We start from the raw sequence: 23,670 nt of genomic DNA, 5'->3' as shown, positions 1-23,670 counted from the left end.
ACGAGGTACATTACTCAGTACAAAGTGTGTCAGTAACACAGACTTAAAAAGAGCTGACATGGAAAGTGTTGCTCCTTGGTTTTAGCAAACCTGTTCAACCCGAGCGAGGTCAGGCACCAATCTTTCCGAGGGACAACTCAGTTTGGTTAGGACTTCTTTCCTTGTCTAGAAGCCTAGACCATTGTATATCAGCTTTCAGATATATTTGAAAACAAAATTTACTAATGACTGTGCTGTAAGCCACACCCATGTCCCACATTTCTTCAAGCCATTGGCTAGTGTTGTATACACAGTGGTTCTAGCCAGTCAGGTGGGGCTGTGCTATAGCTCTGCTCTGAGTCTTAACACTGTGCACAGAAGAGACTCGTGTATTAAAGATCAGTTAGATTAAGCACCGGCTGGTAGGTGGTTTGGATAGTTCACCTACCCCTTTCTTTTCCACTGGGGCTTATAGACTTAACAAAGAAGGGGGAACATACGTGAGTAGCTAGTATCACTGTATCCACACAAAAATATTATTGAATTGCTTCCAGGTAGCAGAACTAATGGATACACACTGGCCTACGATGGATTTTTGCAAAGATTTTTGCCCTGAAGAAATTGCAGGGTATCATCTGTTGGGGTTTTAAAAATACATCTGTGAAAGCTAATCATTGAAAAATGGCTTGCCGTTGGTCCACTGCGTGGGGAAGGGAGGAGAAAGAAATCCTATTCAAAACCTAAAATGAAAAGCAGTTTTAAGGATTTCACATCTGATTTAACGTCTTTAAAAAAAAACCTCAAACCAGCCCAATGATAATACTGCACTTTGTATAGCCAGACAGCTCTCCATTTTAGTAGACTTTAGTGGTCTTTATAACGATTTATGAATCACTTCGTGAATTCCTGGCTGACTCATCTGGGTGACTATAGTATCTACTTATACTTCCCTTCTGTCTCACAAAAGAGACACTTGGACTCAGTTCAATCCAGATTTGTCCCCAAATGAATCACAGCACGTTACTGGGGGAACTGCAGATTGAATTCGGCTTTTGGGACAATTGGGGGCAGCTTTCAGTAATGAAGAAACGGCTGCTGGGAGGTGCGGGTAATTGCAAAACCATCCATCTGGGCAGGACCAATGCTGGCCAAGAGCTGAGTGTCCGTCCCAAGGAGTTGGTCTTCACTCACGGAGCCAAGTCGGGGCTCTGGAAAGGAGTGGCACATCTATCTCCTGATAAACAGCTGGATCAATATTTATTGCAAACAGTTCATCAAAACAGAGGAGCTTAAGACTTAAAACTGATCCCCAAGCCTCTGGGGAACATGAAATGAAGACTGGGGGTGAAATGAGCACAGGACTTGAAAGGGGATTCAAACATATATTATAGGAGCACCATTTATGGAAATGGCGTGGATAAAGTCACATACAGGAGAACCATTTCATTTGGGTACAGAGAACAAGCTGTGAAGTCAAGAGAATAATGAATGCAAAGGCTAAGAATTCGACATAAGCATGTATTTTTTTTCTGGTAAACTCTGAAGTGGTGCCAAAGGTGCTGCTGTTTTCCTCTGTGGGAAGGAAAATGGAGAAGGAGAAAAGATCTACGTGCACAAGAACAACGAATTCTGCAGAAACAGGAACTAGGATTTCTGAATTATCTGGACCCCGGGATTGGCGGTGACTCAGTCATTTTTCTGTTTCAGAATCTGCTGCGAACGGGAGGAAAAGAAACATCTGATTCTGCCAAATTCTCCTTTCAAAAGAGCACTTAACCAAAAGAAAATCTTGTCTAGGCTGGTCTTGGACATCTGATCTTTAAAAAAAAAATGCTCTGTAAAGAGCATTTCTGCAGTGACGTCATTCTTCCTAGGCTGCCGTGAGCAGGCCTGACCAAGTGGGCCGACTCACTGTCCTACATTGAGGGAAGCGCCTCTCTCTTGGTCAGCATGGCCAACATGCCTTCTGACAGAATGTGGGCTGAAAAAGTTAACATCCAGAACAGACGGTAATGAGAATGCTAGACAAGAAAAACTGTTATTTTTGCCCAAACATGAGAAAGGGAGGCACAAGTGTATCCCACACAGACTATCCTAAACCTTTCCCCATGGCTTCAAAATGTAAACAGTTTCTTTAAAGTCTATTCAACTTTGAGGAAGCCAGTGCTAAATGAGACCCCAGCAGCCAGGAAAATCTGTGAATCTTAAGAAACTAGCTGAGAGGCAGTCTGTTCAGTAATGACATGTGCTGTCTGGATGTGATTTCTTCAATACCTGGACTATCTGGTTAACTATGAAGGAATATTCAGTTCCTTCTCTTGAAAGTAAGACTCAGTAACTGACTAGTCAAGTGAATTGGAGGAAACAGCATTTTCAAAGGCCACTATTGATCAGAGTAGGGTTCATGGTTCCTCTGGTGGGAAGAGTAACTCCTCGGTCACGATTGTCGATTGCATCTGTAACACATTACCCAGCAATGTGCAAAGACCAGTACTTAGTACATGCCGGTCACTGCTGCCAAGGAACAACTCCGTGGGATGTTCTATTGCTTTGCAGAGACTCAGTTCCCTAGTTTAGTGTTAATTCCTGGGGACAGGTAGATGAGCCATCTGCTCAACTGAAAAACATCTCTTTGGATATTGTATTTGTTTCTGTGGGAAAACCGCTACTCCAGAAGAGAAGAGAATGCCCCTATTCATTTGCTCTGAGGCTGACTAAAACATGGGGCTTTTCTTCTTCCTTGTAACTATACAGAAAAGCAACTAAAGAGATTTCTCAGAAAAAAGAAGCCAAAACAAAACAAAGAAACCTCATCCAAAACGCACTGCCTCTTAGTGTCTGTTCACCTTGATAGCCTCCATCCCGACCAACAGACAAATCTTCACTTGCGAAATGATAGAAGTGTCTGAGTAGTGACTGCCCTTACTTAGGAAGAGAAACGACCTTGTCAGTCTAGATCACACTACTAGACTGTGACGTGGAGCCTCTCTCTGGAGCCGCCTGTTCCACACCAGAGAGCAGGAACTTAGGGCTATGCAATAATGGAAGTCAGGCTGGAAGGCTGCTGAGCGCTCGCCTTGGAGCTTTGGGCTCTGCATAATTTGCTGGAGAAGAGCATACACTGACAAGCTTGAATAATACCACGGCCTAGCAACAGTACCATACTTCTGTTGCTTCATGTGCTAAAAAGTAGAAGTGACAAAAAAGAAATTCTATTTTACTTCAAGGCATCTTTCTCACAGCCATGACTCACTTTCCTGACAGAAAATCCAAGGGGACTAAGAAAACATCATCTTGGCCTTAACAGGAGAGGTATTTGTTTGGAATGTGGGAATAAAATCAAGATGGCTGTCTTTGCTTTTAGGGTCCAGGTGACTTCCTTGGCACTTAAAAAAGTCACTTTTATAGATTTCTTAATAGTTGATTTTTCTGTGTGTGCTTACACTTAAGCTAAAATGAGGAAATAGTGCATTCCAAATTTTAAAAAAAAACTACATGAACAGTAATCTGATGTGAACAAGTATAAGGACCAGATGAAGTTGTCTCTTTGGTAGGTACATATAGAGTGTCACAGCAAGGCCTGCAGCAGGGACTGAAGTGACTCAAAGGAGAAGGCGGAAGAAGGACAGCAACCATGTGCTCAGGTTGCTATTAACTTGTCCAGAAACAGTGAAGCCATCATCACAGCGGAGTGCCTTTCCCCACTTCCACACTTCCCATGAATTTCCACAGATCTCCCCAGAAGCACTGAGGGGCTGAGGTGGAGACAGGCAATTGTCACCTTCATGCACTCTCGGCTCTCAGAGAGACCTAGTATAACGGAATGGCTATGAATCCACAGCAAAATCATTCCCAAGTTCAGGTAATGTGCTGGTGAAGGCGAACAGCAAGGTGAAGCGACAGAGTGAAGCTGGGTGGAAATGCTTCTCTCAGGCCAACATGCAGGCTCATACCTGTAACCCCAGCACAGCGGAGCTGGGGCAGAAGAAACATTCTGAGTCTGAGGCCTCACCTACCTACCAAGTTCCAGACCAGCCAGGACTACATGAGATGCCATCTCAAACAAACAAACAAAGGCTCTCAAAAGAAATGCCTCTTGAGAATGGCACCAGAATGAAAGGCTTGCATCATCGCAATGACCTTGTGTCTCAGGATCAGCAAATGCAAAGGCTGGAAGGCAAGACATAGTCCTTCCTAGGAATAGCATGAAGGTTGGCATGTCTTCGGCCTATTAAACATAGGTAGCAATGCCTGGTGAACTTGGCTGGCCCAGACCATAGAGGACCATCACAACAGGAGTTCGGAGGGATGGAGGAAGGTGTGGAGAGGAACACATGATCTGTTTACATTTTAAAGAACAGGTCCTGTGATACAGAGCAAAGGCTGATGTCCTGGGGGAGGGACTGCTGCTGTGGGCAGGCAAAGTCAGACACAGAGAAAAGAGGCAGGGAGCCCTACTTGAGATGGCAGGCCAGGGAGGGGGCCAAGGTGAGGTGGAGTAGAAGAATCATGTGATTAAGCTTAGAGACCGCTGACAGATCGATGGATTAATTAGATGTGAGAGGGCCAGGGAAAAGACCAAAGCTGAGCCCTAGACTTTTCAGGATTTTAATGGCAAATTAAAGATAGTGATAGAGTTAACTTTTGATCCCAATATCAAGGAACACACTAGACCCTGAGAGTTTGATGGACATTTAAATCAGAGGGAGGTCTGGCAATATTATTCTAGTACTGGGTTTTGCTTAATCCATCCATTCATCTTTTATGACATTCAGTAACTCTCAAAGGGTGTGTGTGTGTGTGTGTGTGTGTGTGTGTACAGAAGCACACTTATGTGCATATCGGGAGAAGGGGGGTATTTTGGACTCTGCCCCTGTTAATCTCAAATGTCCTTGGAAGCCATGTTTCTAGAAAGCAACTGACACCCTCAGGGGATTCTAGGTGAGGACCACATCTTGACTTCTCCCAGAACTCTCTGATGCTAACATCTTCACCATCCAATGGCAGAGCCTGCTGCTACAGAGATCACTTCATGTCTCATGATCATGAGAATCAAGACCGGCAGACTTTGATTACTGTCTGTTTATCTGTTGCCCTCTGGGTTAGGAATACCTTGGTGCGCACGATAAAGTATCTGCCACCCACGTCAGGGGGTCACCGGGTAAACTGTAGCTATGTGAGGGAACACACAGTCCTGGGGAGAACACTTACCAGAAGTCAGCTCTCCTCTAATACAACAGACAGGTGAGGCCAAGCAGTGTCTCTGTTCCCAAACCTTTGGGACTCTCTCTCTAACTGAGAATTTTCAATTCTTTTTGACGCTCGGGGACTCTTCAAAGACCCGATAAGCCATAACAGTGTAGGATAAACGCTTGGAATGGCAAAGAACAAAATGATCCTTTCAAATTGTACTAACGAGTAAAATAACATCCACTCCACAGTGTGGACTTGTTAGTCTAAGAACTACAGCGGACAGCCTTGTCTGACTGAGGACCAACGAAACACCTTCCCACTCCTTCTCATTGCTTCTGGAAGAGACTCTGAATCTTCTGGGGGTGAAATGACCATCAGGCACATTTAGAATGAATGCTATAGCTGTCACCACTTCTCATTGGCTGAATGTACACACTCTTGTTCTCGAGAGGACGCTGAAACTCCTCAATGTGGCTGATATGGGCTTACTCGCAGTTACAGCCCCGCCCACGTTTACTGTCTTTCCTCTTGACCTTCGAACGCAGCCTGCCAGTCTATAGATGATCAGCCTTCAGGGGGATATTGCTTCCTCTAATGCCTCCTCCCTCATTTTGTCAACAGACACTATTGCTCTGCGCCTTCAAAGCCCCTGCATCACCCTTCCCTTGTCTGCTCAGGTATCATGGGCTCAGCTGCCCGCATTAGACTCTGGGCTCAGAGACAGCATGGCTCTAGTGTGTCGCATGGAGTCCTCCCTGTCCGGCCTGTCTCATGCTTCATAAATACCAGCCCAACGAAAGACTCAACAAACCACAGAGCCTCCAGGGCTAGAAGGGATTCTGATAAGCTTTAACATCTTGCTACAGTTTTATGATTACTGTACATACACGAGGAGATTAAGAAGAAAGAGGGAAGATTGTGTGAATGCACGTGAGGCTATGAAAAAGCTGTGTAGATGAAGACGCCGGGATCCCTGGGTGCTCAGGAGAAAGACTAGGAAAGCAACAGCCGTAGGTATGAGGTGTTGTGATGCTAAGGAGAGATAATGCTAACACGCCAATGAGCGATCACGGTACCAGGCTTCTAGCATTGATGGCCACAGAAAGCACCCGTACCTCTTACTGGCACCTAGGTATTACATCAAAGTCTGCAAGAGGTATAAGATGGCAGATGCACTAAAAATCAGGACCACTGTCCTTCTGACAAAAACAAAACGAGACTCAAAGAGAACACTATGGGAACCTTCCATTGGGCCAGCGGGTAGGCAAGGTCTTCCTCTTTCCTAGACATTCTCCTTGATGCTCTTTATTCCTTGCCACAGCTTCCTCAGCATATGGTAGCAAACACTAAATATCCGATAGTATAACTTAGAGCAAAATATTCTGAAGGTTGTGAGGGAACAATGCCTCTGTCCTCCGATATCGAACTCAGCTCTAGCTGACAGATACATCAGATCTAGACAGATGTAACAGATCCTAAGAACCAAGGGGTTCCACAGCGGTGTCAGCCTCAGACTTGAGAGATGGGGAGGTTTCCCGGGTTGAGAACTCAGCTGAGCACAGAAGGCTGTCTGTAACTGTGTGAAGGGCTAAGTTAAGGCACGGCATCAGGTGAACAAAGCAAGACGCAGTGACCAGGCTGGCTTGCCTAGAACAGCCGAGAACAGAGAACTTTGCAAAAGCAGTGCTGAGAAACAGTGACAATTTGACCTTCGGCATCTGGGCAGACGGTACCAAGTTTCCAGCAATGAGTGAGAATACGGCCCCTATGAGGCACAGCTTCGGTTGGCCAGAGACATACAAACCCTCATACGTATCTAAGCACCTGGAATTTTAGCAATGCCACATCTGAAGCAATACATTGTGAAAGAAGCCATGAGACATTCTAGTACTCAACAGGAACTGGAGAAACTGGCATGCTTTATTTGGTAAAGACAATTTAACTACTTTCCCCCAAAGCAATGCTTCCTAACATTTTCTGATCTTCATTCCTATGCCAGACTACACGTTCTGCAAGGAGACCCAATCTTCTCATTTGTTTCCATCTTATCCCTCAGGTGGGGCTCAGGAAATCTTTAGTAAGCTCCCCCCTTTGTGGGGAGGCTACAGCTCCTATCCCTGTCACTGGTACTACAGAGTGTACTGTGCTTGTGGCCTTCAGAGGGAAGCGAGGTGGCTGACATGCTCTTGTAAAGATGAGCAACGTAAACTGAGGTTGAAGCTTTTTTCCCATTTCAAAATGGCTGCCCATAAATATTTTGGTGATTTGTGGGCATAACAGACATACTAAGCCCCAAGAATTAACAATTCCAAAGACACCGAGTTCCTCTCAAGGGTAGCCACTTGTAGCCATAAAGTACCGGTGGTGGCTCATACATCACGACATGGTCAAACGCCACTTCCCTTAAGAAGTTCAAATCAACACCAGGGGATGTGTTGTGGCAATGCTCCATTCCCTGGAATTATGTGTCACGCAGTTAGCATTTAAAAATAAAAACAGACTCTCATCAAATTGAGGGACCGTACATTTATTTTACGATGGTCAGGATCAAAGAGCTTGACGTTAGATGGGCAGCTGCTGTGGGCCTTTGCTAACTTCGGACGGTGACTCAGGCCATTTTATTAATGAGCTTTAGCTAAGTAAATGATGAATCAATGCCTGCAAAGCAGGAAAAGATGCCAAGGCCCCACTAAAATCGCCACGTGTGATCAACCTGTTTCTGTTAAGAAAGCTGTTGGAGTTTTTACTGGGGGATTTCCCAGGCAAACAGAGCAAAGATGGACAAAGCCAGAGCGGAAGGTGAGCCCATTTCCTCTTTGTAGTTCCATCCTGGTCCCCAGTGAAAACACAGGGAATCATTCAGGGCTTCCTCATGTAATCCTCTCCTCCATCCTGATGGGAAAGACAACCCACATTTCACATTTGCCCCGCCAGTCAGGTATGGGAGCAGAGTACAGACCGTGTGGCAAGGCCATGCAGCAACATAAACCAGAAACAGTGAAAATGTCTACTTCAGTCATTCCCATAGGGCTACTGTGCTGTCCCCCTCCCTTCTTCCTTCCCCCTCCACGGTTTCTTACATTATGGATCACTGAGATCACTGAACATCCTCTAGATTCCAACCCTAATCCTCCCAGTCCTGCCAAGGCAACGTGTGCTTGTCTAAGCAGCCTTGTGTGAGGGACTGTGTGCTGTGGTGATACCATCTTTGGTCCTTCTGGAGACTGTAACAATGCTAAAACACATAAGCTTGGTTACTGGAGGACAGACTTCATGTTTCCAGTGACCATGACATGGTGACCACGGACAAGCTTTTGCTGACAGTTCCTTCCAGGGGAAGCGGCACTTTACCACGTACACACAGCTGTTAAAATAATTTGTACCTTCTGATTCTCATTTCTAATTATCACAGGCATCTACATGCGGATCTTTTACTATCTCATAAGAGTCATGCTCTGAAACTCAATTTATTAGTCCTTCTCTTTTATTATTTCTCAAATTTTGTTAGAGGCACAGTTTTCTAGCGATGACTTGGGTTCTGCTTTGGCTCCTCTTCTTTATTCTTTGGCAAGTCTGCCTCCTAATAAAGCTCTTGAGGGAATTCTCCTGACTTCCTTGTCTTACTTCAAGGCATCATGTTGCTCCCAAGGAACCCTGATGTGGCTTCACTCTGTACCCTCCCTGTCTCTCATCCCTACTTCCCATGGCGTTCTCATGCCGAGTCCTTCCTCTGTAATGTCAACTTCACTGCATACTTCTTCTCACACTGTTTTTTCTGCTTCCAGGAGGATAAGGGAAACTCCTCGGTTGAAAACACAGACTTTCACAGAAGTCAGCCCGCCTGCCATCACCGAATCATCATCCACGTGAATGCTGCTATCCTGAGTGGCCAAGACCTTGTACTTGCTGCACGCCCACCTTCTCCTCCTCATCTTGCAGGTGCCCTTGCTGTCTGAGATGCTGCTCCTTTCATGTGTGAGGAGGCAATGTCCTTTTCTCTTGACGCCTGTGCCATCATGTCTTTCACCCACTGAGAAACTGTTTGGATTTGTGGTTCACAGAAACAGAAGCATTGAAGTACAGATACTCTTGGAAGTAGAGATATGAGAACCCACGTCGAGCCCCAACTCTCTAAAGCCACTGGAGAATTCAGAAGTAAAACGGAAACATACAGTTATTTAGGGGTCCTCCTATAGAAATTCTTTCTGAGGGTGACGCCAACGAAAAGTATTGAGGAAACAATCGCTTTCCTGGCTGTCATGTAACATTTTCTGTCACTCTGTCTTCTCCCAAGGTGCTGCAGTTTGGATCTTGAACAACTGCCCACAGTCTGTGTGTTGAGACATGGCCTGGGCACCACCCTGAAGTTTTCCTTGGGGAGGAAGTGGATCTCTGAGAAAGTTAGGTTGTTAGGGACATGACTTTGAAGGGGAAAATTGAGAATGTAGTTCCTTCCTGTCTCTCTCTTTGCTTCCTAGCCACCATGAGGTGAAAAGGGTCCCCTCTGACACATACTCCCACCCCGATAACCCCAAAGCAAGGCCCAGTGACCATGGGTGAAATCAACTGAAACCATGAGCCAAGGCCAACTTGTACGTTTACTGTTTTTCAGTCGTTTTGTGAATATGGAAGGCTGCCTAGCACACAGACTCGCACTGTGTGACTATGGGGCCGTTTATACCCGGAGAGCCAGCCCCTCAACTCACTGAAAACTGAGTCCCGAAACAAGGTGAAGTGGCAAAGCTGGCACGCTGTGATACATTTTCTAGTTCCTGACACTTGAGCTGTGGTTGAATGCCAGTATCATTTCATTTTGTTATATAAAAAAAAAATGTAACAGATAATGAGATATTTGGTCCACATGCTTTGTGTATGTTACTTTTAAAATGTCACCCCTGGGTAACTCAGCCCACCAACGGATTATTAATAAAATCCAGCAACTGTCAACGCTCCTCTCCGTGGAGGGAGGCTTGGCGGCAACACCTATTATGAGAACGAGACAGATGGCCTTACCTCTCGGTGCCTGCGTCCACAGCTGCGAGTGGAGGTAACTGGGAGGATGGGTGGTGGGGGCTCCCCTGTACATTATGTCCCGGAGAAGGGTGACTGACAGGATGTGGGGGTGGCACGGCCCCAGCAGCTGCTCCACTTCGGCTTGAATGACTGCTGGCGAAAATGGGAGCTGAAACTGAGAGAGAGAGGCAGCATGAGACGGTGCCCTGAAGGAGGCCCCATTTTAAACACCGAGGCTGACAGCAAGCATATTTCAGGGACTTGTTTGTTTTTCTCTGAGTGCCTTTTAGGGAGCGGTCTTCCCCTTTGTGGATACACACAGCTTTTGCTTCCATGGCGGAACAGGTTCCCTGGCTCTGTGTCTTCACACTACCTCAGGAGTTCCAGCTGGGCTTGCTGCAGGCTCACCTTGGTCTCTAAAGTGCCGTGTGCCCTGCCAGTTTCCTATCTGGTCATGACAATTACTCAATCTTGTGCTGTTTGCTTCGATGCAAACGTTTTTGGTGTCTGTGTTTTTTAGCCATGGAAGACGACACTTGCATGATGCATGCTCCGTCAGCTGACTGCAGGGGCACAAAACAGGCCTACTGCCTCTTCTCACAGGCCCCTCCACAGTCCGTGTAAAGATAACAGAACCCTCATAACAACAGTCCCAGCACAGGGCCCCATTCCCTCTAAGAGCCTAGCAGACTCAAGCATTCCTTTGACGGTAAGATAAATATTCTTCTTTTAATTCCAAAGAAGTCTTTATCCAAGGTGACAAAATAGGAAAAGGTGGCCCTCACACACAGCTCTGGGGTCTTTAACCACCACTGCCAATCACACACTGACGGTAAGTCACGGCCTTGTTCTTGGGCAGCCTCACCTGTGAGAACCGTATCTGACCTCAAACTTGCCCATGTGCCCATTTACAGCAGCTAATTGGTACCCTGTCACCTGATAACCAGGGCTTGTCACTTTCCAAGTCTACCAGCAAGGAAGGACCTTCATGTGGGGGACCTACTTGGCAGACATCTCATTAGGCCGCAGTCAGACAGCATCGTTACCAACTCTCCCTCACTTCCTTCTCTGCACACAGCTCTGCCCTATGCCCATTTCTGCTCCGTCTGAACTTTACTAATATCAAAGAACAAATGGATCTTTTTTTAATTAAAGAAATCAAGTTCAAGATTAAGAAAGTCATATTATCAAAAAGATTTAAAGGTTTAAAAGTTCAGGGAGTTGTATTTTTAGACCGCTATCGCTTTCAGCCAGCCCCATCAGGGTAGAATTAAGACCCCAGGTGACCCAGCCCCACAAAGACTAATCCAATGGAATGAGAGTTCAAGGACTTAGTGGAGCGTGTGAAGAGGCAGAATTACCATCTTCCCGCTCAAAACGCTACTGACACGGCTGTGATCTGATTTGAAGGGTTTATTTCTGGTAGATCAGCATTCTGTCAGGCTCACTCCTGTCCTCAGAAACCTTCACCCTTCCAGAGTCCTCTGAGGCCTAAAGTGGTAGTGAGGCCAGGAAGTGCTTACTAGTTCAAAAAGTCAACCCCGAGCTTCTCTTGTGCGTGTCAGCCTCCGTGGAAGCTGCACATTTGCAAACTCACTGGAGTCACCTTATGAATCACTGCCCTCGTTTGTGCCCTGCTGGTTCAGGGAGCCGCAATTCTGCTTGGATTCCAAATAATAATGTGGCCCAAGGGAGAAGGCTGTTTGGACTGACTGTAGCAATAGTTTCAATATTGGTGTTTGTCAGCATGAAGCTTGGGTTTTATATACTGTTCTAAAGTCTAATGGAATAATAAGGTCACAGAGACACCACAAAAACACAGCTACCTTTATGAAACCTGCTTTAAGTATAGGAACAAGAGCTCTCGTTTATTTTGTAATTGGTGCTGAATTCACCCTTCGCTTATTTACCCCAGAGGTCCTGTTGTGTGTATGCATTTCTGTTTATCACAAGGGAAGCAGTGCTCTTGCTGTCTGCAACCCAGTGGGCAATAGGGAAACATGCTATGCTCTACTATATGGTTCAGCAGAAAATACGGCGCTTCCCAAAGGTCCATAGTAACTGCTTTAGTTTGGTTTCACATTAGCTACAATTGAATAAGCTAGATGTTATTTATAGCCTGCCACTGAAAGTGAGGGGTTGTTGAGGAACTATCCTTTCTCCCAGCCAAGTCACAACCAAACACCTATCATCCATTCATCCATCCTTTTCCCATCCAACCTTGTTTTAAATGATGAGCCTGCTAAGTACATATATACGCATGTATGTGTATATATGTATATGTAGTTACAGTTATTGTACCATTTGTGTACTCCTGTCCTTGAGTGGGTTTCAGCTTGAAAATGGAGAAATGTCTGTATGTGTTAATTCTATCAAAATACTAAGATTTACTAATGTTGACCTCTTAACAGTGTTCTGTCACTTTAACACACTAATCTGTGGCTTAGTGTGCATATCCCAAACGTATTACAACAGTTTATATTTTAGCACTTTTGTTTAGTCCTCCACTTTGACACACTTATTTTAGTATTTTCACCTTTCTCCCCCTCTCTCTACTGGCAACTGAACCCAGAACAATATGTATGTTGCGAAAGTCATTTAGCATAGAGCTCCAGCCCTGGCCTCTTCTCATTCTCTAAGGCGCCAATCACTCCACAAATATTTATGGAGCAGATACCATATGGCAGACACAAAACTTGGTCCTGGGCTAAACTATAAAACAAGACATGTTTAGTATCTGTTATCTCCAACTGTATGTATCAAGTCATGTTTGCTTTTTTTAATGAGCAAAGACAAACAATCTGAATGTCAATAAAATCTATCTTGGGGCTCTAGTACAGAGGTGGAAATTTTATCCAACAATTTCTACTCCCTTCTGATCAAAGGCTGCCCCAGGGAAGTGTTCTTCTCTCAGATTTGTAAGCAGACACATGCCACAGCAGCCGAATCTCAAGGAATCTAGGAGTCCTGGGGCAGGGAGGGAGGAGTGTGCTGGTAAACTGGTATATGAAGGTACACTACCATGGCCACGGGCAGGAGGTGGTGGAGAGGGTGTGTAGGGTAAGGTACCTCAGGTGACAGGCATGGAGCTGAAGGCTAAGGACTGGGTCTTCCAAGTGCTCTGACATCAAACACACATCCACAGGCCTTCCCTTTATAGCTATGGCTGACATAGAACACTCGAAACAGGGAAAGGTCCTCTACCAGAGACCCCATGAGAAGAAGAAAGAGAGGGATGCAGGCTTCAATTTCAAGTCTGAATTTGAAAGTATCTGAACAGTTTCTTACACAGGGCATAATTGATCACTTTTCTGAAAAAGAAAGCCAATCACTTACTTCTGTGTTGTAGGACATGGGGTGAAAATTAGAGAGATTTTATGAGAATTATAGAGAAATTATAACTTAGTTGGAAGAAACTTAGTATCAATGGCTATACAGGACAGTCTGCCTGCAGAGTCCAGGGTATAGTTGCTAGCTATGAGGTTACTTATGACCAAAATAATGAAATGAATGGAGGATAAGTAATAAGAGACACAAGCATGGCTTTCTAATATAAATCCGAAAGACAACTATCTGAAGTCAGTTAGCTATGGCTGGGATAGGACTAACCATCCTTGGCCTTTATCAAAGACCGGCACGTTTCAGAAACTGCCATTATTATCCAGAAAATGTCTTTGCTATCCACAGCGACTCCCAGGAATGTCTAACCTTATCAAACCACACATCTAGGATATACTCTCAAATATATTGTCTCCAAGTATTATTTCTTCATTTGGACACAACATTCCAGTACCTCCTTTGCATATGGCAGGTGCTAAATCTTCACTAATGTTTTTGAAGTTTCAATACCTGCCGGCTCCTCGCAGCCGTGCCTGCTCCAAGCATATGCTTACTGACAAGCGCACAGGCTTTGCCAAGGGATTTCCAATCTCAGGAAGAAAATCCACACGATGGAGTACAACTATGAGGTTATTCACGAAAGGAAAAAAAAATATTTCCACACTTACTCAAAATAATTTCCACAAATCAACCAGTGGAGTGTACAATGTGGCCTATTGATCAAAGCCTCAAGAGGAAAATGGATCCCTCCAGAACACAGCACAATATTAACAAAACTGTTGTGACCAAATCAACCAGACACAGACTGCCCCTGGGGGCAGCTTTCATTGTCGGTGTCACCTTGGAGGTCAGTGCTGTCTCCAAAGCTCGAAGGGGGCTTTTCACTGAACTTCCAGACAGGGTTGGTGACTGGCAGCTGGAACAACTGATTAGGCACAGCAAAGGAACAAACTAGAAACCCTTATTGCCTTTGTGATTAAGAGATGGTGAACTCCCCAAGGAAATAAAGCTTAGACAACCAATGAATGCATGAACTCTGCCTGCTGCCCAGAACCAGGAGCTCTCTTCCCTACCGCTGTGGACTCTTTCTCATGGGGCCTGGCTTAGGGCAGTGACAGGCAGAGGTGGCTCTGTGATCCATGAGGCTCCTAGAAGCTATCTCAAAGGCTGCTGGAGCCACGAAAGTTCGGTGACTATTTCAATTAATGTCAGTCAGCATACCTTTATTATAACTATCAATATATTATTTGTTAATATATTATTAGTAATAGTTATACTAAGATAATTATTATAGCATAGTGTTATGCAATAATAGTATAGTTATAATTTATTAATGTTTTATATTATTAATCACAATATATTATTTCTAACGGAAGGCACATTTGGAGATACTCCCCTTGTGAGGTATTCACCATGTGAATGGAGGATGCATGGAGTACTTTAGGGACCCCCAATAAAGACTTCCTGCCTTGCCACCCCAGGTCTGCTGGAGGCTACTACCACATCATTTGGTGACTGTTTCCACCCATTCAGAGGGTTGGCACAAAGACTCTCCTGCCAGTCAGAGGCATTAAAAAAGTAGCTAGCATAGACAAGCCTGATGGAGTAAACCTCTAATCCTAGATAACAAGCAAGAGATTTCAAGTTCAAGGCCTGCCTGGGCAATTTAGTGAGACTGCCTCAAACAAAAGACCAAAGAAGAAGTTATGGATATAGATCATCGGCAAAGTCCTGGACTGGCATGTGCAGAACTAGGTTCAGCCCCCAAGGCAGTGAAGAATAGCTAGTATGTTTTCCTGTTCAAAACGGTGTGCACAGCTACACTTCTGTTCTTTGATATGAAATAATCCAAAAACCCAGAAGAGCCATGGAAGTAAAACATACTTTCTGAAGCCCTAGATCGTAGCCTGAGACTTGCTGAGATTCTAAACTTCTCGTGACTCAAAATGGTCCAGATACACACACGGAGTAGCAGGGGGTGACCTAGGTCTCAGCTTCATTATATCAACTCCCTTCTCCATATTGGAGAACTCACAGTTAGGATTGATTGAATACCTGTCATGTGCCAAAGACATTTTGCCAAGGACATTTGCTATCTACAGATTTGGCTTGAGGCCTAATCTGATTCCTGGGTAGATGAGATGGTTATGGTTACTTGGTGAACAAAGAGTGAAGGCAAAGTTCAAACTGAGATTTCAGGTCACATGGCCCTAACCACCACCCCACACTGCCTCTCGAGGGCCTGCCAGACTCAAAACCAAGTGCATCCATATCTAGCAGTGCGTCCGAAAAGGCATCTTGGAGAGAGGCACACAGGTGGCTGCAACATTCTCAGTTAGACGGTCAAAAAAACCACTCTTTGTCCCAACCCGTTCTCAACCTTGATAGGAAGATTTAATCCAGACAAGAAATTAACTGAATCATTCCGTTTGGAAAACAAACAGCTGGCAAGAAATGTGCTTTTGCCCAAATAAAGATTTCAGATCCATGTCAGACGCATATTGATCCATAGGCAAGGAAAGGAGTGGGGCCTGCAGGGCGATTCATGAGCAATCAGCTATATGCGTCTTTACTGCAGCAAGCAGGATGTCCTGGGCCGTCGATATCAGCCTAGAGGAGAATTACTGTGTTTGTGGAGACCACTGAGCTTCCCTGTAAGCCCATGCTTCAGGGCATTCATGGCTGCTGAGAAGCTTTAGCCCTGCTCTGACTTGTCCTCACTGGAAAGGAAATCCAACTTATTCGAAGACGGTGACTCTCACTTGTAATGAATGTCACAGCCATGTTGGGCTCCCGAGAAATGACATTAATTGCCTGGTGGTAGCATAAGGAGAGAAGTCTAGGCTGACCATTCATCTCTCAGGCAGAATTTCAAGGGTCAAGGCTCAGAGGAGCAAACTAATCGATGAGCCCAAAGTAAATTGGCTCTCAAGTAGACATTAACAAGAATTAGAGGGTCCGCATGAAAGGCGATCTTAATCTTGTCTCTCTGTCTCTCTCCCAAGAGGAGAAATGTAGACCTGGGAGGAGTTCAATAAGCCATTTAACTGCAGTGGCGATTTTGGCTCCATTGGCCCCATCAGAAATCAGGCGCTCAGGACAGACAGTGTCTGCATGGTTAGGAACAGAAGAAAGCGGACACAGGGAGTCACATGGATCTGGATTGGAGGCTTAGCTCGAGTGATTGCCCGATGTTTCTTTGTCTTCAAAAGGATAATACTTCACAGGACTGCATGGAAAAATATAAATATATAATACATTAAAAACCTAAATAGGGGCTGGAGAGATGGCTCAGCAGTTCACACCATGTACTACTCCTGAAGAAGGCCCAGGTTTGGTTCCTAGTGCTTGCTTGGGAGCACACAAATGTCTGTAACTCCAGTTCCAGGGGATGGGTGCCCTCTTCTAGCCTGGCCTTTGTGAACACTGCACATGTGGTACACAGTCATACAGACATACATGCAGTCATAACACTGATATATAGCAAGTAAAATACAATTAAAAATTAAAAACACACAGCACAAAGGCTGAATTCTGGTTATACACCCACAAAATGCTCTTATCATTTGACCATATTATTGTAATTAATGCAATTTTAATACGATTACAGAATGACAAAAACATACATCGCCCCCAAATGGTAAACAGCCAATTAAGCTTTCTCTTTTAAAAGCCCAGGTGAAAAACTGCAATGCAACTGTGCACTGGAATCCGTCACTGGGGAGGAGTTTATGCATCATATTCAATCAGCTTTTCATTGTTCAATATTTTTTATGCAAGAGTTACGAAGTATTTGAGGCCTAGAACAAATCCGCATAGGGTTAAAATGTTGTCCTTTACTTTGAAGAAGTAATACACACCTTTGAGATACAGCCCATAATACATTTCAGTGTAGAAGATAACAAGTCATTTTCATGCATGACTGCACTTCACTAAGGCGCGAAAATGGGCTGTTACTAAAATGTCAACACAATTGTCCCTCTTGAAGCTCAGTTTATCTTGAAGTATTTTTACATTTTCAGTGCTTCTTGTTTGTTTCTCCTCGCCAAGAGCGTACGGACTCAGCTTTGGTTAATTTTCAGAATTTAAAGAAAGGCTTCCCTTTAGATCTTCTGAGGAAAATGACCAATATTGGGGGTATCTAGAAACTTAGTCCCCGAAAGTGAACATTTAAGTCTAATGCCATCTGCTGTTCTTCACAGAACACCTCGAAGCAATTTAACTGCACTGTCATCCAGTGGAAAACGCCTTCCTGACCTAAATTCGCACACCAGAGAGAGTTTCCTAGCAGGGAAAATGCCTGCCAGGGCAATCTGCTAGGGAGCCTGAATTTAATTCTAAAGTTAATTGGAGAATGGGGGAGACCTCAGTTTATGCTAGTCCTTGTTGCAGATGAGAAGGGGCTGTTCCTTTTTACCTTCCCACCTGATGTCAGGGCACTCACTGTCCCTCTGCCTCTCCATCAAGCAGGGCGTCCTTCCGCACCCACATTCCACCTGTGTTAGGAGGAAGCCGCTTCTTAAGGCTTTGCACATCCATCCCTCTGATCTTTCCCCTCTCCTTCCGGCATGAATAATTTTAATATTGCCAATCACTGAAAATCCATTCTTTCTGCCTGTCTCACCACCGCCCCCCTTGCAATGTGGAGTATCATTATCCAGCAGCCCCGATAACAGCGTAATGAAACAATTCCCTCTCAAGCGCATCGGGTGGCTGTCAGACTAAAATGACAATACCCGTCCATCCCTGACATGCTACCCTCAGCTAATTGATGGCAACTGTCTCCAATGCTCTAGGACAAAGGAAACATACATGTGTCTCCTGACAGGAGAGCTACCTGGCAATGGATAAACCACTGTGTTAGGAGGCTGCCGGGTTAAGGGAAGTAAGGGTACCGCTCTAAAGAATGTACCTATTAGCTTTGTGCTTAATAGTGCCGCTGTTCACTGGGGACCAGAAATAAATAAGGTAAAGTAAGAATTTATTGATGTCTGGATAGTGAGATGAATATTCAGGTTCTCTTACAAACAGATGTCTCCCAAGAGCTCCAAACTTCAGTGTAGGCAGCCCAATTACATTTCCAGCTCATGCAGCGAGATTTACCACCAGGGAAGACGTCATTACTGTTTGGGAGTGCACTAATGCTCTCAAGTCTTTCTGGAATCTACCATGGTCCAGCTAGAAGATATGTCACCAGCACGAATGGCAAAGGTTACCATCAAACACCCTGAAATACCAGGTGTAATTAGCCTCTGTTTGGGAAGTTTCACATCTGTACTGAGACAGCACAAAGACAATGTGTCGCAACTCGAATAGCGTCACTCGGGCCAACATTTCATGCAGCCCTCTTAAATCTCTCCAGACAATGCATGACACATCAAACCTCAAATCTCAGACTGTGCTTCTCTCCTCTGGAGTATCAACCCTCCCACTTATTCACCTTAAGTTACACAGAAAAGTCGGTAGGATAGCGTGAACATACAGACCGCTCCAGACATCCCTTTGGGTATCCGCATTTCCTCTCTCCCTGTACTTTAGATTTTCACCCCCTTTCAAGTCAGAATGGAAAAGGAGAAAGGAGAAAGATGGAGCTGGCATGGCTAACTGCTCCGGGTAGTAATTAAAAAGTTCTCCTCAGCTCTGTCTTTATAGCAAAGTCCAACTTATTCATAAAAAAAATAACCATTTTAGTAAACATACCAGGTCTCTAGCCCTTACTATGTATTCCATGACTATACTACCAAAGGTAGAATCTATGATCCCACCGGCTGTGTTTCTGCATGAACTCTGAAACCACTTGCAGTCCAGGCTGCTTAGAAACAGATCTGTAGAAAGGACAGCCAATCTGGTTTTGACTGTCATGTTCTTCTAGCAGAAAGAAATGCTCACCTGTGGACTCTGAGGAGCCCTCTCTTCCTAGATATGGAAAGGTTGGTGACAATAGTCCTTTGCAGGGCCCGTGGGGCAGTAAGGAACCAGTCTTCAGTTACCACTAACCTGAGGCAAAACTGCACTGACACCCAAGTTGGTTTTGTCGTGACCCCTTTTTCCGTCCGCACAGACTTTCTTTACCTTTGTGTTTACTTGACTTCCAAGCAGACATTCATGCTTTAGCATGAATATGCTCATATATGACATTTTAGAAGGAATTTGAATTGAATATTTTTCTCTATTTGGGAAACAGAGGCTTCAGTCTTCAGTAATGCCGACTTCCAGGTCTACTGTGAGACATGATATATTTTGAGAAAGCAAGTATCTTCCTTGTTGGAATATGAGCAAGTGGGCCCCTCAAACTTGACATTTCAACTCCTTGTTTTATTTCTGAGGACTGATATACATCTCAGAGAGGCTTTGACTTGAGAAAACAGTCTGTGGTCCTCTACGCCTGAGACACCCCCCCTTCTAGGAGGAACAAATGCAGACAGAGGGAAACCATGATGGTTCCTGGATCTCGCTGCCTGCCTCTGGCTCATCATGCCAAAATCCAGTTCTTTTCTCTATGGCAGCTTCTTCCTGGATGAATGAACCATGTCCGTCAGGGCATCCCACCCCAGGCGGCCTCTGTAGATCTTGCTAGCTGATGACTTCAGGGATCCCTCTATTTGAGGGCCTCCAAGAACATCATCTCAGGGAAGACAAACAGAAGTAAACGTGGCCTGGTACCCTTACAAAGAGACTGTTACCATCTGCCTTCATTGCTGGGTCTCATAAAGACCTCTCCAAGGCCATGGGCTGGGGGACTTCTAAAGTATCTGCTAAATCTAAAAGAGTATAGGCCCAGCCAAATTCCTATGCATTATGTGTTCTTAACTCTTATAATGCATTCTCCTCTTTAATTAATTTATTTTACTTAATTCAATTTATGGCTCCCTTGATTTCATTTGGCCACTGACAAACGTTCCAGATGGAAGTCTGAAGCGGAGGTCACTGAATTGTTTTTGGAAAGGACCAGAGTTTTAGGTTGTGTAGGCAAGAATACCCTAGGTTATTTAAACAGCTATTCTCGCACAAAGCCTAGTAACTTACTTTTGTTTCCATTTACCTTTAGAATCCTTAAAACCACCACTAGTAGTTCTCTGGCCATATGAAAACAGGAGGCAGGCCAGATACAGTCTGCGGGCAGTCTGCTGATCTCTGGTGTAACCTGTTGTATAATTGTTACAAAGAGAACACCATCACAGTAAGGTTAGAGAAATATGAATTATAATAAATAAGTCTAAGGTAAGAAAATAGCCAAAAATAGTTTTATAGACACTGTGGACTGTATTTTGGGGAAAATGATGGAGCCTGGAACATTTACAAAATTTACATTTACATTTACAAAATGACACCAGGAGAGACCAAGGCTGTAAATACCTGAGCAATGCCACTGCTTTGGCTGTATGAAATTGCACTGGCCAGGCCATCAATATGATTGCCTCTTTCCTGCACCTGCTTCACCTCACAGGGTCACTGTTCGTTAAGGTCGTTTTTCAAGCAGGCATGGTGTGGACACTCTGCAAAGCCAGTCTCACGAGACTCAGTCTCAGTCTCTTTGTGGCAATGGACAAAAAGTCTCATGCAGAGATTTGAAAATGGGACCTAGGTCTACAAGCTCCACAGTCCAATCTTGTCTTGGCTTCTTGGAAGAAACTGCCTGTCTGTGAACTCTCTGCCTAGGATACAAGGAGAGCACAAAAGGGGAGCCGGTGTCTGCCACAGAGCTCAACGTGGCTTATCAACAGTCCTTGAAACAAAGAGGGAGTGGGGGGGGGGAGGAGGGAGGAAGTAAGGAAGGAAAGAGGGCCACTGAGAACTTGCAAGCTGACAGTGAGCCCACTGGATTCCTTTATGTGTTTTGTTCTCTCACGACAGCCCTATGGGATTCCTATCACCACCGACTCTAAAAGGAACCCTAAACACAACACCCAATAGGCAGAGAGCCAAGATGGGGCTTCAGATTTAGTCCCACAATCTCTCTATATGACACTCTATCATTAAAACAAAAATAAAAACAACCAAAGCACTATTTTTGTATTCAAACCCTAGTAGCCATCAAAACATAATTCTGACATCGTGAGTTTGGGGCTACTGACACCGAAGTGGTGAGCTTCTGATTCCAATTTTATTTTTAAAGCAACACAGTAGATTTCCTGCATTAAAAACACAATGTGAACTGCTACGCAGAGTATAGGGTTAGAAAATCTAAAGAATTCTATTTTAGTTTTCGTTTAATGTACTAAATGATGCTGATTTAAAATTTAATTTCTTTACCCCTCCCAATTCTAAAAGCAACAATAAAGAACACCGGGGTGGCAGGTAATTTTGCTCAGGACTGTAATATACATTTGCTAGTATTTGAACACAGCAATAATTAGCACTAACAGATGTTGAGCACTTACTGCCTCCTAAGAACTCTTAATGTCATTAAATCCAGTAATCAATCTCAGTAAGGGGAATGTCTCAGTTGGAGGCAAGGAAGTGTTTCCATTTGTAAATATTGTGTTTGAGCAGACTGGCTTCGCGGACAGTAAGAGAGACTTGTGTAAAACATGGTCACTAACGACATACAATATCTGACTTTTCAAAAGAGCATGGAACACTACTCACTCTTGTTTATATAGCTATCAACTGCCTGAGCATCCGAGCACACAGACCTAAGGACATTTACCTCCCATTAGCATTGGCTAGAAGGTATACAGCACTTCTCAAACTGCATATCCATCCCTTTGAAATGCTTGCTGTAAAAGTCAGACATGATGATAAATACCTGGAATCCCCAAATTGGTAAGGCAGAGGCAGGAGGATTTCTATAAGTTGTCAGTATGGTTTACACAGTGAGTTCTAAGCCAGCCAGGTTTACATAGAAAAAAAATATCTTTAAAATGGAAAGGAAAAAAGAAAGATAAAAAAAGTTTGGTATGGACTAGCCTGAGGAACAATTCCTATGTAGAATTATGATAGCTTGTCCCTTTTAATAGTGACTGGTCACTTTCTGCAGCGTCACATTCCTACAAGGTAGAAGTGATAAGACTCTCTCTACACTTTCAGAGAAAAGGATTTAGTGACACAAAACCCGTTATTTCTGAGGATATGATTGGGAATTCACAGAAACATTAGGATAAGATGCAATTCTGTAGTCCAAGGCTGACAGATAGGTAAGACAGACAGACAGACAGATGATGATAAGATAGATAGACAGACAGATACATACATACATAGGTAAGTAGATGATAGATGATAATAAGACAGATATGAATCATGAGCAACCATGTTCATTGAGACAGAACTGTGTCAGCATGCAATACGATGGCCAAAGTCCAGCTAGAAACATTCATGGAAGTGAGGCAAATACAGAGTTAACTTAGGAAAAAGATCAAGCCTCCCGAGAGGTGCCTGTGACTGCCAGTGTGGGTTGGAAGGGTAGCAGTGATTCAAGACATAGTTGAGGAACATGAATGGGGCTGAACAGTCTATGAAAATAACAAGGAAGACACTATAAATGACAACCCCCAAGACAGAGATTTTGGTTAACATGGAATGGGTAGATGTCATCATAGTCACTCTATACCTGACGCTACTCTCTTATTACTGGAAAACATCTCGTTTCATGTGAGTTCATCCAGTAATGTCCTTCAGTTTTTATCCCCATGTCAGGCTTAACCTTTCTTTATAGTGTCCATACAACAATAAAAAGGAATTCTCACTGTGACTACAAACACTGAAAATAAGCAGTTCTTAAGAAAAAGCCCTTTGTGATTCAGACGGAAGAGACTCGCTTCCTATTCTTTGGAGCCTAAATTCAGTGGAAGTAGAAAGTCAGAACTTTGGACCCATGTTTGGCTTGTTTCCACAGCCACACAAGGTATGAAGTGTTTCAGTTGTTAAGTTCTAGCCTAAATTCCACCCTGAGATCCATCGACCCCTTCAGATCTGCTTGAGACAAACTGCAAAGCTCCAAATGGCCCTTCTCCTATCCTCCTGACAAAATAGTATTAAATGAGTTGTGAGGTGGGGGACAAATGACAACACAGAACAACCAAGTCCTTCCTCAGGGGGGACAGAGCCACGACTGGCAAGCCTTACTCCTCTGTCTCCTTTCTGATGAGGTGTGGAACGTTTCTTGTTCACCCCCCAAAAATGTTCTCATAACAACAACGCGCGTTC

The 23,670-nt window shown here is 44.3% G+C and overlaps 1 protein-coding gene across 5 annotated transcripts in view; it reads right to left on the bottom strand.

Moving 5' to 3' along the window:
* Window positions 1-23,670, bottom strand: part of Glis3 (GLIS family zinc finger 3) — a 442,586-nt gene that overhangs the window by 29,914 nt on the left and 389,002 nt on the right. For all 5 annotated transcript variants that reach the window (XM_048438769.3, XM_085693756.2, XM_048438771.3 and 2 more), the window contains one exon: window positions 10,186-10,360. In XM_048438769.3, coding sequence (XP_048294726.3) covers window positions 10,186-10,360 — 175 coding nt within the window. The remainder of the gene's footprint in view (window positions 1-10,185; window positions 10,361-23,670) is intronic.

Source organism: Myodes glareolus, chromosome 7, assembly GCF_982192425.1.
Source record: "Myodes glareolus chromosome 7, mMyoGla1.1, whole genome shotgun sequence".
Lineage (NCBI taxonomy): Eukaryota > Metazoa > Chordata > Mammalia > Rodentia > Cricetidae > Myodes > Myodes glareolus.
This window is presented reverse-complemented; position numbering and strand designations above follow the sequence as displayed.